The sequence below is a fragment of the Notolepis coatsorum genome (genome assembly GCF_963971535.1).
Source record: "Notolepis coatsorum genome assembly, chromosome: 19".
Taxonomy (NCBI): Eukaryota; Metazoa; Chordata; class Actinopteri; order Aulopiformes; family Paralepididae; genus Notolepis; species Notolepis coatsorum.
The window spans coordinates 43,421,504-43,434,375 of NC_140183.1; the positions used below are offsets into that span (position 1 = coordinate 43,421,504).

General features: G+C 42.0%; 1 protein-coding gene across 1 annotated transcript; it reads right to left on the minus strand.

The window, feature by feature from the left end:
• Positions 1-250: 250 nt before the first annotated feature.
• Positions 251-9,036, minus strand: efhb (EF-hand domain family, member B; the record flags this gene model as incomplete). Its single annotated transcript, XM_084336628.1, has 10 exons — positions 251-397; positions 3,845-4,026; positions 4,442-4,657; positions 6,466-6,673; positions 7,310-7,464; positions 7,626-7,693; positions 7,835-7,891; positions 8,195-8,324; positions 8,661-8,771; positions 8,952-9,036. The coding sequence occupies 10 exons, from the start codon at positions 9,034-9,036 to the stop codon at positions 251-253; spliced, it is 1,359 nt and encodes a 452-aa protein (XP_084192754.1).
• Positions 9,037-12,872: the final 3,836 nt, after the last annotated feature.

A 12,872-nucleotide genomic window follows, 5' to 3' on the forward strand; every position in this document is an offset into this window, starting at 1 on the left:
AAATCAATAACATTTTTTAACAGATTTCTTTCCCCACAGCATCGTACGTATATCAATAAGAAAACACACCACTTCCAAAAATAAAAGATGAAACCTTAATTAAACACTGAAAATGCTGACTTGATCAATTAGATGTTTTCAAATATGTAAAACAAAAATATGTAAAAACAAAAATTGCATGTAGTTTTAATTGAAATGTAGATTCCTATGGTGGACAAAAACACTGTGTAGAAATACTTTTTTTATTTAGCTAATTTGCTTTCATTTCATGGAGAACATGGCGGAACATGTCGACACACACCTCCCCAGCTGGGTGCCTCAGGGCCGCCTCCTCCCAGGCCGCCTCCAACATTTCCCCGGAAATATTCACGCCCACATTCCGGAAGATCTCTGCAATCTGTGGAGGGAATGGCAGGCGACCAGCAAGTTTTAGTTTATTTTTATTTATTGATGTTTTGGGTCTCACGTCGAGAGACCTAACGCATTCCTTGTTAGGGTCAAGCCGATTCGCGGCCAAAGCCGGCCAACCACGTATAAATACGTGATTGGGCACCATCCTTAACACATTAACTGCCACGGAGTTTGATCATCTTATACCATTCTCTGCCAGCACTGTAAGTCTATGGAGATGTTCACCTTCTTTGCAGGGCTATAACTTTTTAAATTGTATTGCTAAATTGACAATACTATGGCCCATTCAACATCGATTATCTATCGTTCAGGATGTAGGAACATTTAACTTTTTCATTCACACATTCATACGAAAATACCGTCTAGACTATGAATATGTTTTTATCGTTTTCTGCAGTAATTCCTAGAACGTGAGATATAGGCATAAATGCATATATACATTATCAAATGCCGTTTGTTGCCGATCCACGCTATATAAAAGATTTCAACGGTACATGGTCCTAAACGTTATGACTGATCATGCGCGGGTGAACGGAGGGGGGGGGGGGGTCGTTTATAATTCCGTGATCGTCGTTGAATGCTTTATGTGGTATGGGTGATATATAGATCAGAGCAGTTTGCATGGATAATAATAAACACTCACGCTGAAAGTCACGGCAGCCTCCTCTTACCGTTGGGCGATGATACTGGAGCAAAAAGATCCCAGTTATTTGATGGGGATCGAGTCGATCCATTTCCGGTTTGTATAATAATAATAACAGCCCAAATCATGTCGATTATTGAGTTATGGCAGCGATCCATATCCACGGCGTGTGTCTACAGTCCCGCAACGATATGCGAGTGGCCGGACATATTTAGGAGACACACCGATATCCAACCGGCCATTTCCGGTTTGGCAACTCGCCGATCATCCACCAGGTGGCAGTATTGAAGCGTTGCAGAGTTGTGCCGAGTTCCACTGCATCAGACAAGGCTCCGTGAGGGAAATATGAATAACATGGCGAAAATATGAAATATTATCTCAATAACGTTGTACGCCGTGATCTGGCAGAATTAGCATGAACTTGAAATATGTCGTACAACGTGAATGGCGCAAGATGTGTTAAAAGGCCAACCACGTATATTCATTCAATCTTTATTTATACTCGATAATACACTGAGTAATTAAACTCATTTACAGTGCCGTCGAGATGTTACATACACAAGTGTCACAGTGTGTTCATAAATATAAAGACATCAGACAATCAGAATAATTGAGAGCACATTTTAAAATACATTAAAACAAAATAATAAAAAATCTTTTAAAAAGAATAAAATAGCTAAAAATTAAAACAGGTAATAATTTAAAAACAATTACATATTGTGGTGACCTGTTTGGTCATTAAGGTTCTAAACCGACCCATAGACACTAGAGTGTCTAGTTTCAGTGTTTCCTGCAGGGTATTCCATGATGTAGGGGCAAAAAAGCCAAAAGCAGATCTACCAAGTTCAGTACAAACTCTAGGCACTCTAAGTGTAAGCCAAAAACTGGATTGTGTACGACAGGGTCCAGTGGTCCATTCCAATAAAGAACTAATATAATTTGGACAATCTCTAATTATGGCTTTATAGATAAAAAGATTGCAATGCAACTTACGTCTCTCTGCCAGAGAGGCCCACCCGACCCGTATATACGTGTTACCACTCGGTTTTGCTTTTATTCCATTTTAATATCCTACTCAATGTCACAGAGCTGTATTTTGGCTGGAAACGGCATATCGGGACTCCGAAAGTGCAGTACCGGCCAGATCCTGGTATTGGTGCTGTCTCGATAATGCAGTTTCCCCTGTTGCAGACCGGGTGTAACTTTTTTTCCGCTCCGGGTTAGCTTTTCTGTTAGCCTAAAGCTATGGCTTTACCAGATCGCCTGGAATACTTTTTGCGACGGCGAATTCAGTATGCAGTAAAGGAATATAGCATCAGCCAATGGACATATCGATCTACCAGATGGCGATCAAATAACTGGGAAATTCTTTTTGGAATCCAACCGGCCACAGGTAAGAGCGATTTGACGTCAATTTCAGTCTGATCGGGCCTTGTTCTCATAGCCATCCACCCGGTCAGCGTATGATGTTGCAATAACGAATGCCCTTATCGGTAATCAATAATCAGAAACGACTTCGTCCGCCCCCCCCCCCCCCCCCCCCTTTCATGCATTCATGGTGGAACATGATACCGATCATATGCATTTTGATTTTTAACTCTAGCTTGTGTAGGGCCGAAACGCCAATCGATTTAACGTTATTAGCTTAGCGCCCTATAACTAGCTTTGCAGGACTTTACCCCAGAACATTGTGGTATATAGTTCATATTCACGACGCTATAAAACGGGAACGTATTGATAAAAAAATTATGTCTTGGCATATTGAAGGGAAGGTTTATACTCTCAATTGACAACGACAATGGACACATATATAAAATATAGATTTAGCTCTACAAACAACCTCACGCACAGTGAAAACTTGTAATGAAAAGCTGGCCTCATAGAGTGGGATTAGACGGGCCCCAATGGCCCCGAATGTGTTAAGGTTAGGTTAGGAGTGGTTAAACGTAACGCTTAGAAAAGGTTAGGTTTAAGCAAATACAAGCAGCTACTTAAATGCATATTTTGAGTTAATTGTTTTTAAAACATCACTTATTAATAAACTAAATATGGCATATTGGTGGACTATATTTCAAAATAAGTACAAAAATATCAAAATAGGACGTTTATAACACGAGAATGCCCTGCAACAGACACAATGATTGAAAATCCTATACATATTGAATGTTCTGTTTACATTCCCACTGTTTCCATGTTTTGAATTATAACTTACAGTTTGACTTTTAAAGGAACACTATGGGACATTATGGGAAATGTGCTTACCGTCTTCTCCAGTTTATACCAATTTCCTCGTTCAGTAGAAAGCTATCCTGCTGCAAGCTAGCCTAGTATAGCACAAAGGGAGAGGTGTTTTTGGCCAACAGCTATCTAGCTGGGTCCATATCCGCTTCCATTCATTTGGCTAGGCTATCTTGCAGCCGGATAGCTTTCTGCTGTACACACAGAGTATGGTATCTACCTTCTTGTCTGACTTGGAGAAGATGGTAGGCGAATTTCCCATAATGTTGGTGTGTTCCTTTAATACAGCACAAAACAACACATGATTGCAATAGATGAGTCTATATCAGCTAATCCCAATCTTGGGATTAAATAAAAAATCATCATACTATCAGATTTTTTTATGGAAAAACTACTGCTATCCGTCAAACCGCAAACGTCAGTATGTGAATACTTTTCATGTGTTTTTAAATGTCGGGGTCAACTGGCCACAGAATCAGCTCACCTGCCCAAAACAGTTTGGAAACACTGGTGGTCTGTATAGTGTAAGCTCTTTCTGTCCATGTTGCTTACCTCCTCCTTGGTGCGTGGGCAGAGGAAGTGCTCCTCGTGTACACCCCAGAGGGAGTGCAGGGCCGAGTGCAGCAGGTCAGCGGCTGTGGCCTGCTCGCCGTAGTTAGTGGTGTCACTGAGTCGCTTGACCCGCGGGGTCGGCCGGTCAGTGCGCACTGTGGGAATCCCATAGGTACGGTAGTCTGTGGAGAGAGAGATAACGGATACATACCGTTGAGTGTGGCCCTCTATCTATAGCTCCGTGCAGCCACCCACGCAAAAAACATTATGACCATTGATGTTTACAATGATTACACACGTTTTAAGAGGGTTTCATGTGCCATAGTGTCCTAGAACACTTAACATTCAAAAGACTGACTTCTGAAGCACCCATTTACATTTAGTCATTTAGCTAATGCGAAAGCTTTACCCAAGGCAACTTACTAATTGTGTACAACAAGTCAGCAGGAGGGTTGCCTCTAGCGGCTAAGGGTAAGTGGTATTGTTCGTCTAGCAGTGCCAAACTTGTGTGCAACACTCTTGAGTGCATAGTAGCAACATAGACAATCCGTCGATACTGATGCAGTGCACAAAGAAAAACGTCCCTCCCCAACTCACTTGTCGTAGACGGGCCACCAACGACTGCCCGGATGAGGGAGGAGGAGGTGGAGAAGTGGTCCGGGGCTATCTGGGGTCGGCTAAGGGTCCTAGGGGTCTTCAGTGCACTGCCTGGTTTTACAGGCTCCAGGTCCTCTTGTTTAATCAAGGCCCTGAACTGCGAGCCTGACGGCGGCGTCCTGTGCATGTTAACTGGGGCTGTGCTGGACCTGCGCTCTGGAGAAGGTAATGGGAATGGCATCAGACTGAGGAACTCACACTGTAATTGTGGTGCAGTCTCGGTCATGACTTCATGTCTGATGGATGAGTTGGTCATACTTGCTTTAAAAGGGAAGGTCAGTATATTTTTCTCGCTCTTACCAATCATGTTGATTGCCAATGAGAACATTGTTACATATGACAGCTATGGTTTAAACAGAGCAACATTAAAGTTAAACTGAGAGAATCTTTGATACTGTATTGACAGGTACAGTATGATACATTTTCACACTGCTTCTGCGTCTTCTCCCGAAAGTCATCACACCTCCTGGAAGCAAACTTTGCACTGTAATCCCTCGTAGAAATGTAATTTGATTGCCTATATTTATGTCTTTCTACCATTACCATGCCCATACCTTTACCTCCCCTCCTCCCAAATGTATATATATATTATATATTAATAAGATGAATTATTATAATAAGGGGTACTTAGTTCCAGTAACAGCACTGACCGCTAATCATGATGGCTTGGTCCAGTGTACCAATGGGCAGTTTGTCCTTCCAGTTGAGAAAATTAGCAAACTACAAGAAGTTGATAGTTCCATCCTTGTCCACTTCCAGCATTAAGCCGATTTCATATCACTGTCAACACTAGTGTTGCACGACTCCACTAGCTTTTTGAGCATTTATACTACTGTGACTTTGATGCACACTGTCTCCATAGCAACTACATGCACAGGCTATAGACGGTTTCAAAGTGACAACAATAACATTAAAAAGGGCCAGGTTAATTTCCTGTTGCAATGTTTGCTAAAGCAATAACTGACAGGAAATACATTTGGGTCCAACAGAATTCCAGTGAAACAGTCTAGCTGACGGCTGTTTGTTGATATTAGCCAAAGAGTTCTAATTACAGCTGATATTAGCCTATTGAGAAACATTCCCATGCCAGTGGCTACAGGTTGTGATGATGGCTATTTAGTTGTTTTGCACGAGGAGGAATTTTAAATGTATTTTTATTATAAATACAAAGAATATGAATTGTTCATCCAATCAGTGTGACTAAGAAGACCAAGACAAGTACCTGCTTGTGACTGAAGCAGATATGGTGCTCTAGAACCCTGCTCACTTATCCAGTCAACCAATCAATGCAAGCAACACATAAAATTTTGACTAAATCCAGCCGGTATGTGACGCCTCAAAAGTGATGCCAATGGCCCAGGACCAAAATGCTGATTATATGGCCTTTTGTCCTACTGTACGTTATGTCAGAGGACAGTTGTCTGCTAAACGTATAAATTAGCCGTTAGCCTCAGTCGCTGCTAACACAGACAATGCTCATTACTTCTAATGGGGTGAGACTAAGTTAGTCCAAAAATGGCATTTGTACATTTAGGCTAAAGACATTAGAGTCAGACTGTAGAGTAAGTCACTAGAGTAACTCACCCCTGCAGAGTGAGACGGTACTAAATATTCAAACCACAGACATCATACAGTAGATAACACTTCTTGTTGGCAAACAACATGGTTTCTAAGTGAGAAAAGTTGTATATAGGTTGTTATTATTAAGGGATTTTGAATATATTCATACTACAGAGCTCTAATTATACAGTATATAACATACTGCACTGCTTGGTTTGGCACATACAAATACAAATGTAATTCAAAATCATAAACAATGACTAATAGTGGTAGCCATACCATTCCACCAGAATCTTTGATACAGTATTGAGAGGTACAGTATGACACATTTTCAAATGTATATATATTATAAATATGATTAATTATTATAATAAGGGGTACTTAGTTCCAGTAACAGCACTGACCCCTGGTCATGATGGCTTGGTCCAGTGTACCAATGGGCAGTCTGTCCTTCCAGTTGAGAAAATTAGCAAACTCCAAGAAGTTGATAGTTCCATCCTTGTCCAGATCACAGTAGTCCATCAGGTCCTCCAGCACCCACCCCTGGAGGTCCAGTCGGAACTGACGGCACACTTCCTGTAGGTCTTCCTTGTCAATCACACCCTTACCCTTCTGTCAAGTAACATTCACACACCATGCTGTTTTGATTGAATTTGTCTGAATTTGGTGGTAGTACCATATATTAGTGAAAGGACTTTACAAGCACTTATACACACATGTTGATGAAATATTTAGATTATAATGTTGTAATTACTGTTTAACTAATACTAAGCCTATGTTAGGGTCATATCAAAGCCACATGTCAAACATTATAATCAACATGTAATTAACTTGCTCATTAGTACATGGTTGCAATAGTAAAGCAGCCTTTATAGTATGCTATAAAGCATCAAATTGCTGTATATAATCAGGCAGTCATGTGAATGTGATGGTAATTAATATGAAGGGGTTTGCCAGACTGCTGAAGCAAATCGCACTGGATTGTGCGCATCTTGTCTATTTGCATTTAATATAGACCTTTTCACAATAAACATCCTAAATGGGCTCACGTTTATTTCCTGTTGCAGTGTTTGCTCATATCAATAGCAAACAGGAAATATATTTAGGCCTAAGCTGTTCCCTAGCAACACAATTCCACTGAAAAGGTCAATAGTTACGTGAAATGTCCAATGTGAAAGAGTTAAATGAGCCAGTGCAGTACATATCAGTGCCGTAGTGTAAAAGGTCAGTGACTACAGCTCTACGTACCTTGTCGTAATGCCTGAATGCCTGCAGCAGGGAGGTGAAGTTTTGGAAGTTGACCTTCTTGAGGTGTCGACGCACTGCATTGACCAGGCTGCACGGTCTCTCTCTGCCTCTCTGGTGGTGGCCTGGCTCTGTGGCGTGGACCAACTCTCCAGCTCCTGTGGAGGACAGTGACATCATCATCGTTACCTTGAAAATAACCACAGTGATTTATTTTTTCTTTCAGAATACAATATCTTTGCTGATAGCCTTTCAAATATGTAGCTTATAGAGTGGATCTACCACAGTTTTAATGTTATATAAAATATTTGGCCTTTACCAAATTTATCTGGAGGCATGTGAATTCCAAAGGCGTGGTCTGGTGGAACCTTCAGGGTGTTTGCTATCCTTTAAAGGGGAGAGTTTAATGAGACAATTAATGGTAATTCGCTACCATGAGAGTGAAATCTATGGCATATAGCTTCCATATGAGTTGTCAGAAGGCACTGAATTGGTTGGGTAAAACCTGACCTCATCTGAATTACTTACGGGTCATTCACTTTGCCACACTGCTTCTGCGTCTTCTCCCGAAAGTCATCATACCTCCTGGAAGCAAACGTTGCACTGTAATCCCTCATAGAAATGTAATTGTAGAAATGTAATTTTATTGCCTATATTTATGTCTTTCTACTATTACCATGCCCATACCTTTACCTCCCCTCCACCCCTCCCCCATGCTGCTATGATGCCCAAATTCCCCCAAGGGGATCAATAAAGGAGTATCTTATCTTATATTAGGATAGTGATACACAAACACTTTAGGCTGATGCCACTGTTAGCATCTAAGTTGAAAGAGTGCATGGTGTTGAGTAGAGCTGTGAGACACTATCCACTGAAACATGCACTCACTTGTCCGTGTCGCACGGCCACTGGAGAGATTTGGAGATACAGCGGCCGTCGTTGAAATGGGGAGTGGGGACCCCAAACCTGCTGTCTTTACTGTAGTGACTCCAGTTGTACTTCCTGTCGATTCGTTCACCTGTCATGCAACAAAGCAACATGGCTGATTCAGAAAAAACAATGAGTGATACTTTATACAACTTTCTAAAATCAAAACAAACAAGAACTACTCCAGTGTGACTTTACACCAACAGCCATAGCAGCATTCAGCACAGGTCTCATTAAAAAGAGAAGATGTCGACTACTATTAGAACCTTCTTATTGTAGACTATTTCCACCAGTCATGACCACCATTTACCAGTCTTCTTTTAAGTCTTTTCCCAGCTATTGTCATTGTCAATATGAAACGTGCCTGCTAAAACAATGATGTACACAGTACTGAATTAAATGTACTGTATGTCCATGGCCCTCTTACCAACAAAGTAGGCACCGTGGCTACGAATATAAGCCTGGTGTCCCTCATGAGCCTCTTCCTCCACCTGCTCTGCCGTTTTAGGGGGGTTAACAATCATACCTGTATCTATACCTGGACACAAAGGAGCACAGGTTCAAGCAGACCTTGGGTTTGGGAACTCAACCTCTAGGTTTTTCCTAGTATGGTCAAGTTTGTGTGTACAGTACCAGTGCCATTTATTTGGTCTTGTACTTACCTTGGTGGTTACCTTTAATCGCTTTCACAACAACATTTGTGGCTTTGTTGTCGTACCAGATGGGAAGTCCAATGCTTTGATCATGTGACCTGCCAAGGGGGGCTTTTTGACTGGAGGCGTACACAGCCTCACTGAGCTCATGTAACCTCTGTTTAAAGAGTGTCTTTCGTGGTGGATTTAGCCAGCTTCCTCCCTATCGGAACAATACATTTAACAATATCCAAAAATAACATCCAAAGGTTATGGTTACTGTTTTCACTTGGCCTATAAGAAGGCCGTTCCTGCTGTACTCACAGAATGGGAAGCTTTGACACTGAATCCATGAACAATGGTACTGGCAATATCTGGATCATTTGCTTTTGGGGTGGGTGGCTGAAAGGTAAAAATATCAATATGTCACGTGAATAGACAGACACGCACAACCCTATCCTTTCAGTCTTCCTCCTCTCTCTCTCTCTCTCTCTCTCTCTCTCTCTCTCTCTCTCAAACAAACAAACACATGCACATGTTTAAATCCACAGATCATAATCTGTGATATAATCACATAGATATGTCACATAGAATTCAAATATTTGGCTCAATACATTTTGAGGACATCTTATGGATACAGAAAACATTGTCTTCACCACATGGCCTGGCCCCCCATTACAAAATGTTGGAAGCTGTTTGTCCCCTTTCCTTGATAGCCCTGTATTCCTTAAAGGATAATTCCACAGTGGATCTATCTCTTATAGAAAATGTGCTATAGGCCTGCATTCCTTAAAAGATAATTCCACTCTGATTCTCTCTCTTATAGAACATTTGCTATAGGCCTGCATTCCTTAAAAGATCATTCCACTCTGAGTCGCTCTCTTAAAGAAAAGTTGCTTTACTACATAGTAAAATGAGTCCACAGCCGACTTTGTATATATTGTCAGGCCAGAGATAGCCCTAAACTACTGTGCATGCTCCAGCTTCCTACTTTACAAAGGACTACACTGAGGTGAAAAGGGTGGGTGTCAGACAATGCCAGTCAAAGGTTGCCACGCCTTCCAAACACACTCAAGGAGGAGAGGGGCTGAGCTTTTACTAATGGTTACTCTGTTACCTGGCGATAGAGAGTGGGAAGCTGTTCAAGAGATGATCAAGGTGTTGTGGTTCTTCAAAATAGAGTGAGGGTAGAGCAGTGGCGGACTGGCCATCGGGACGTTCGGGACGAATCCCGATGGGCCGGAACCAAAGTGGGCTGGTCCAAAAAATAAATAAAAAAAATTGAGCCACTAATGTGGGCCGGTGTGTGGGCCAGTGTGTGGGCCAGTGTGTGGGCCAGTGTGTGAGTCGGTGTGTGGGCCACTAATGTGGGCCAGTGTGTGGGCCGGTGTGTGGGCCAGTGTGTGGGCCAGTATGTGGGCCGGTGTGTGGGCCGGTGTGTGGGCCGGTGTGTGGGCCGGTGTGTGGGCCGGTGTGTGGGCCAGTGTGTGGGCCAGTGTGTGGGCCAGTGTGTGGGCCAGTGTGTGGGCCACTAATGTGGGCCGTAGGGTTGCCACCTGTCCCTTAAAATACGGAATCGTCCCGTAATTGGAAACTAAAAGACGCGTTCCGTATTGAACTGATACGGGACGCCCTTTGTCCCGTATTTTATGGTTGCCAGTTTAGTGAGAGAAATAAGCCAGCCGACCTACAAAAACAAGCAAAATTGTGTCCAAAAGTTGCCGAAAACAAACAGACTTGGCAACTCTGGTATGATGGGCTTGCACTCAGCAGCTCACCGACCAATGAGAATTAGCGCTTTCACGTTGCTAAGAAGAGTTCTGTGCCGTTGTGCCAATCCTCCGTCTGCGCGCTGCGTGATTTCTTTTCGAAGACTCTTTGAAAATGTCTACAGCAGACAGTGTGACTCCACCGCATCCTAAAAAGACAAAACGCCTCCAGAAATACAGACCTGAGTGGGAAGAGGCAAACCACTGGCTTAATAGCGTGCCTCAGTGGAGATGTTTACAAAGCAAACTGTAAAGTATGTAGGTGTTTTCTGTGGCGCATGGTGGACTGACTGACATCAGACAGCATGCCTCAGGAGAACAATATTCCAGAAATATAAGAACGCAAAGGACCCAAGCACAGGTGTCACAGTTCTTCATAACTGAAACATCTCCTGAGATTGATTCGGTATGGGATATTACATCTTATTTATCTGGTTGTGTTTTTAACTAGATGTCAGTATTTCTATTTACCTGCCCTGGCAGCCAGGAGCCTACTCTTCTTTGCACTTTATTTTTTATTAATCTTTTAATTTGGGTCACACAAGTGTTTCATTGTATTATTGTCCTCTTTCAGTAAAAGTGTTCCCAGGCTTTGTTTTTACAGCACTTTATATGCATACAGTATTATGCTCAAGTAGAGGCTATAGTTCAGCCAATTTATTTAAACAATGTTAAATGCAAATAAAGCACTTTAAACTTTAAGTATGACTAAATGCTTTCTTGACTATATATAGTAACTGTTCCAAAATGCATAGATTTCTATGTATTTTAGGGGTTTGGGGGGCTAGCTCTTTTTAATATAAATGTCATAGATTGTTTTATTTAGATTTCATAGATTTCTATGCATTTCAGGAGTTTGGGGGGCTGGCTCCCCAAAATAATTAAATAACATAACCCTAAGCCTAACCCTAAAACCGAAATAAAGTAAAAAAAAAAAAAATAGTGACAAAATCCGCCCATTTTCGCCCAAAAAAAACGCCCCAAAACCGCACAAATGTTTTTCTCGCGCGCTACGCACACGCTCGATGATAGGTGTCCCTTATTTCTATTGGTCAAAGGTGGCAACACTAGTGGGCCGGTGTGTGGGCTGGTGCGTCTGAATGTCCCGGGCTGAATTTGTGTCCCAGTCCGCCACTGGGGTAGAGCTACGTGTCATTATGACATAATAGCCCTACCAAATTGGCACCTTCCACTGCTGATATATCTGAGCAGAGATCACTTTGGCCACATAGAGAGAATTAATCAGTTATGCCTAAATCTGGTAAATTAGTTTAATGTTCCTTTGTGTTAAAATGTTCCTTTAAGCCACTGACCACAAGTTTATGAACATGTCTGAGGCTGTCAGTTATCATCATTAGCCTACAGCTTTGTGTGGCCAGGCACGGATATATGTTTCCATTAAGGTTGGTTCCACATGCAAGTTGATATGGGCATCCTTTGGCAAGGATATAGCACTTATCTGATCTTAATTGACAAAAGTGAATGATCTATCATGCTTGTTGCAGGTTATTGTGGATGAGGGTGGCAGTCACAGAGGTCTGATAGAAGACCTCTTTGTGTCTCCTCTCTCACACACACACACACACACACACACACACACACACACACACAACACAACACAAGACTTACTCTGGGGATCTCTTGAAAGCAGGTCTTAGCAATATCTCTGTCTCCCAAAGGTATAAGATGCCCTGCCTGGTGGGGAGAAATGTTAAATAATAATTAAGGCCATAGCTAACGTTAGCAAGAGGAGTAAAGGTTGCAGGTGTGTGGTGTTATTCTTACCCTTGGTATGTTCGGAAATCTATCTGTATATTTCCAGGTGTAAACTGCATTTCCGTCTATCAAAGTCATCTTGAACCGTTAACGCATAATAACCAGCATCAAGCTGGTTTAGGTTAATTGGTTCAAGCCTAGCTCCCTGCCTGCTGCCTTTACAGGTAACGTCAATGTTGTGATTAGCGGCAATCTATCTTTTCCTAGTCTAGATAGCTATAGAAGCAAGTATTTTTGTTGCATTTTTAGTCATGGGATACGCATGTTTGTTTATGTCTAGTCGCATAGCAACACAAAAGCCAGAAAACCAACCTCTTGTCTGTCAACCCGGTGTTGCATCTTAATAAAAGAAAACCCATCCAAATGATCGAGGTTCTGTGGATGATGAGTTATGTGGAAGTTTATTAAATACCCATTAATTGGGGGGGGACGCTAATGTGTGATTGGTCCATTCTCGCCGCT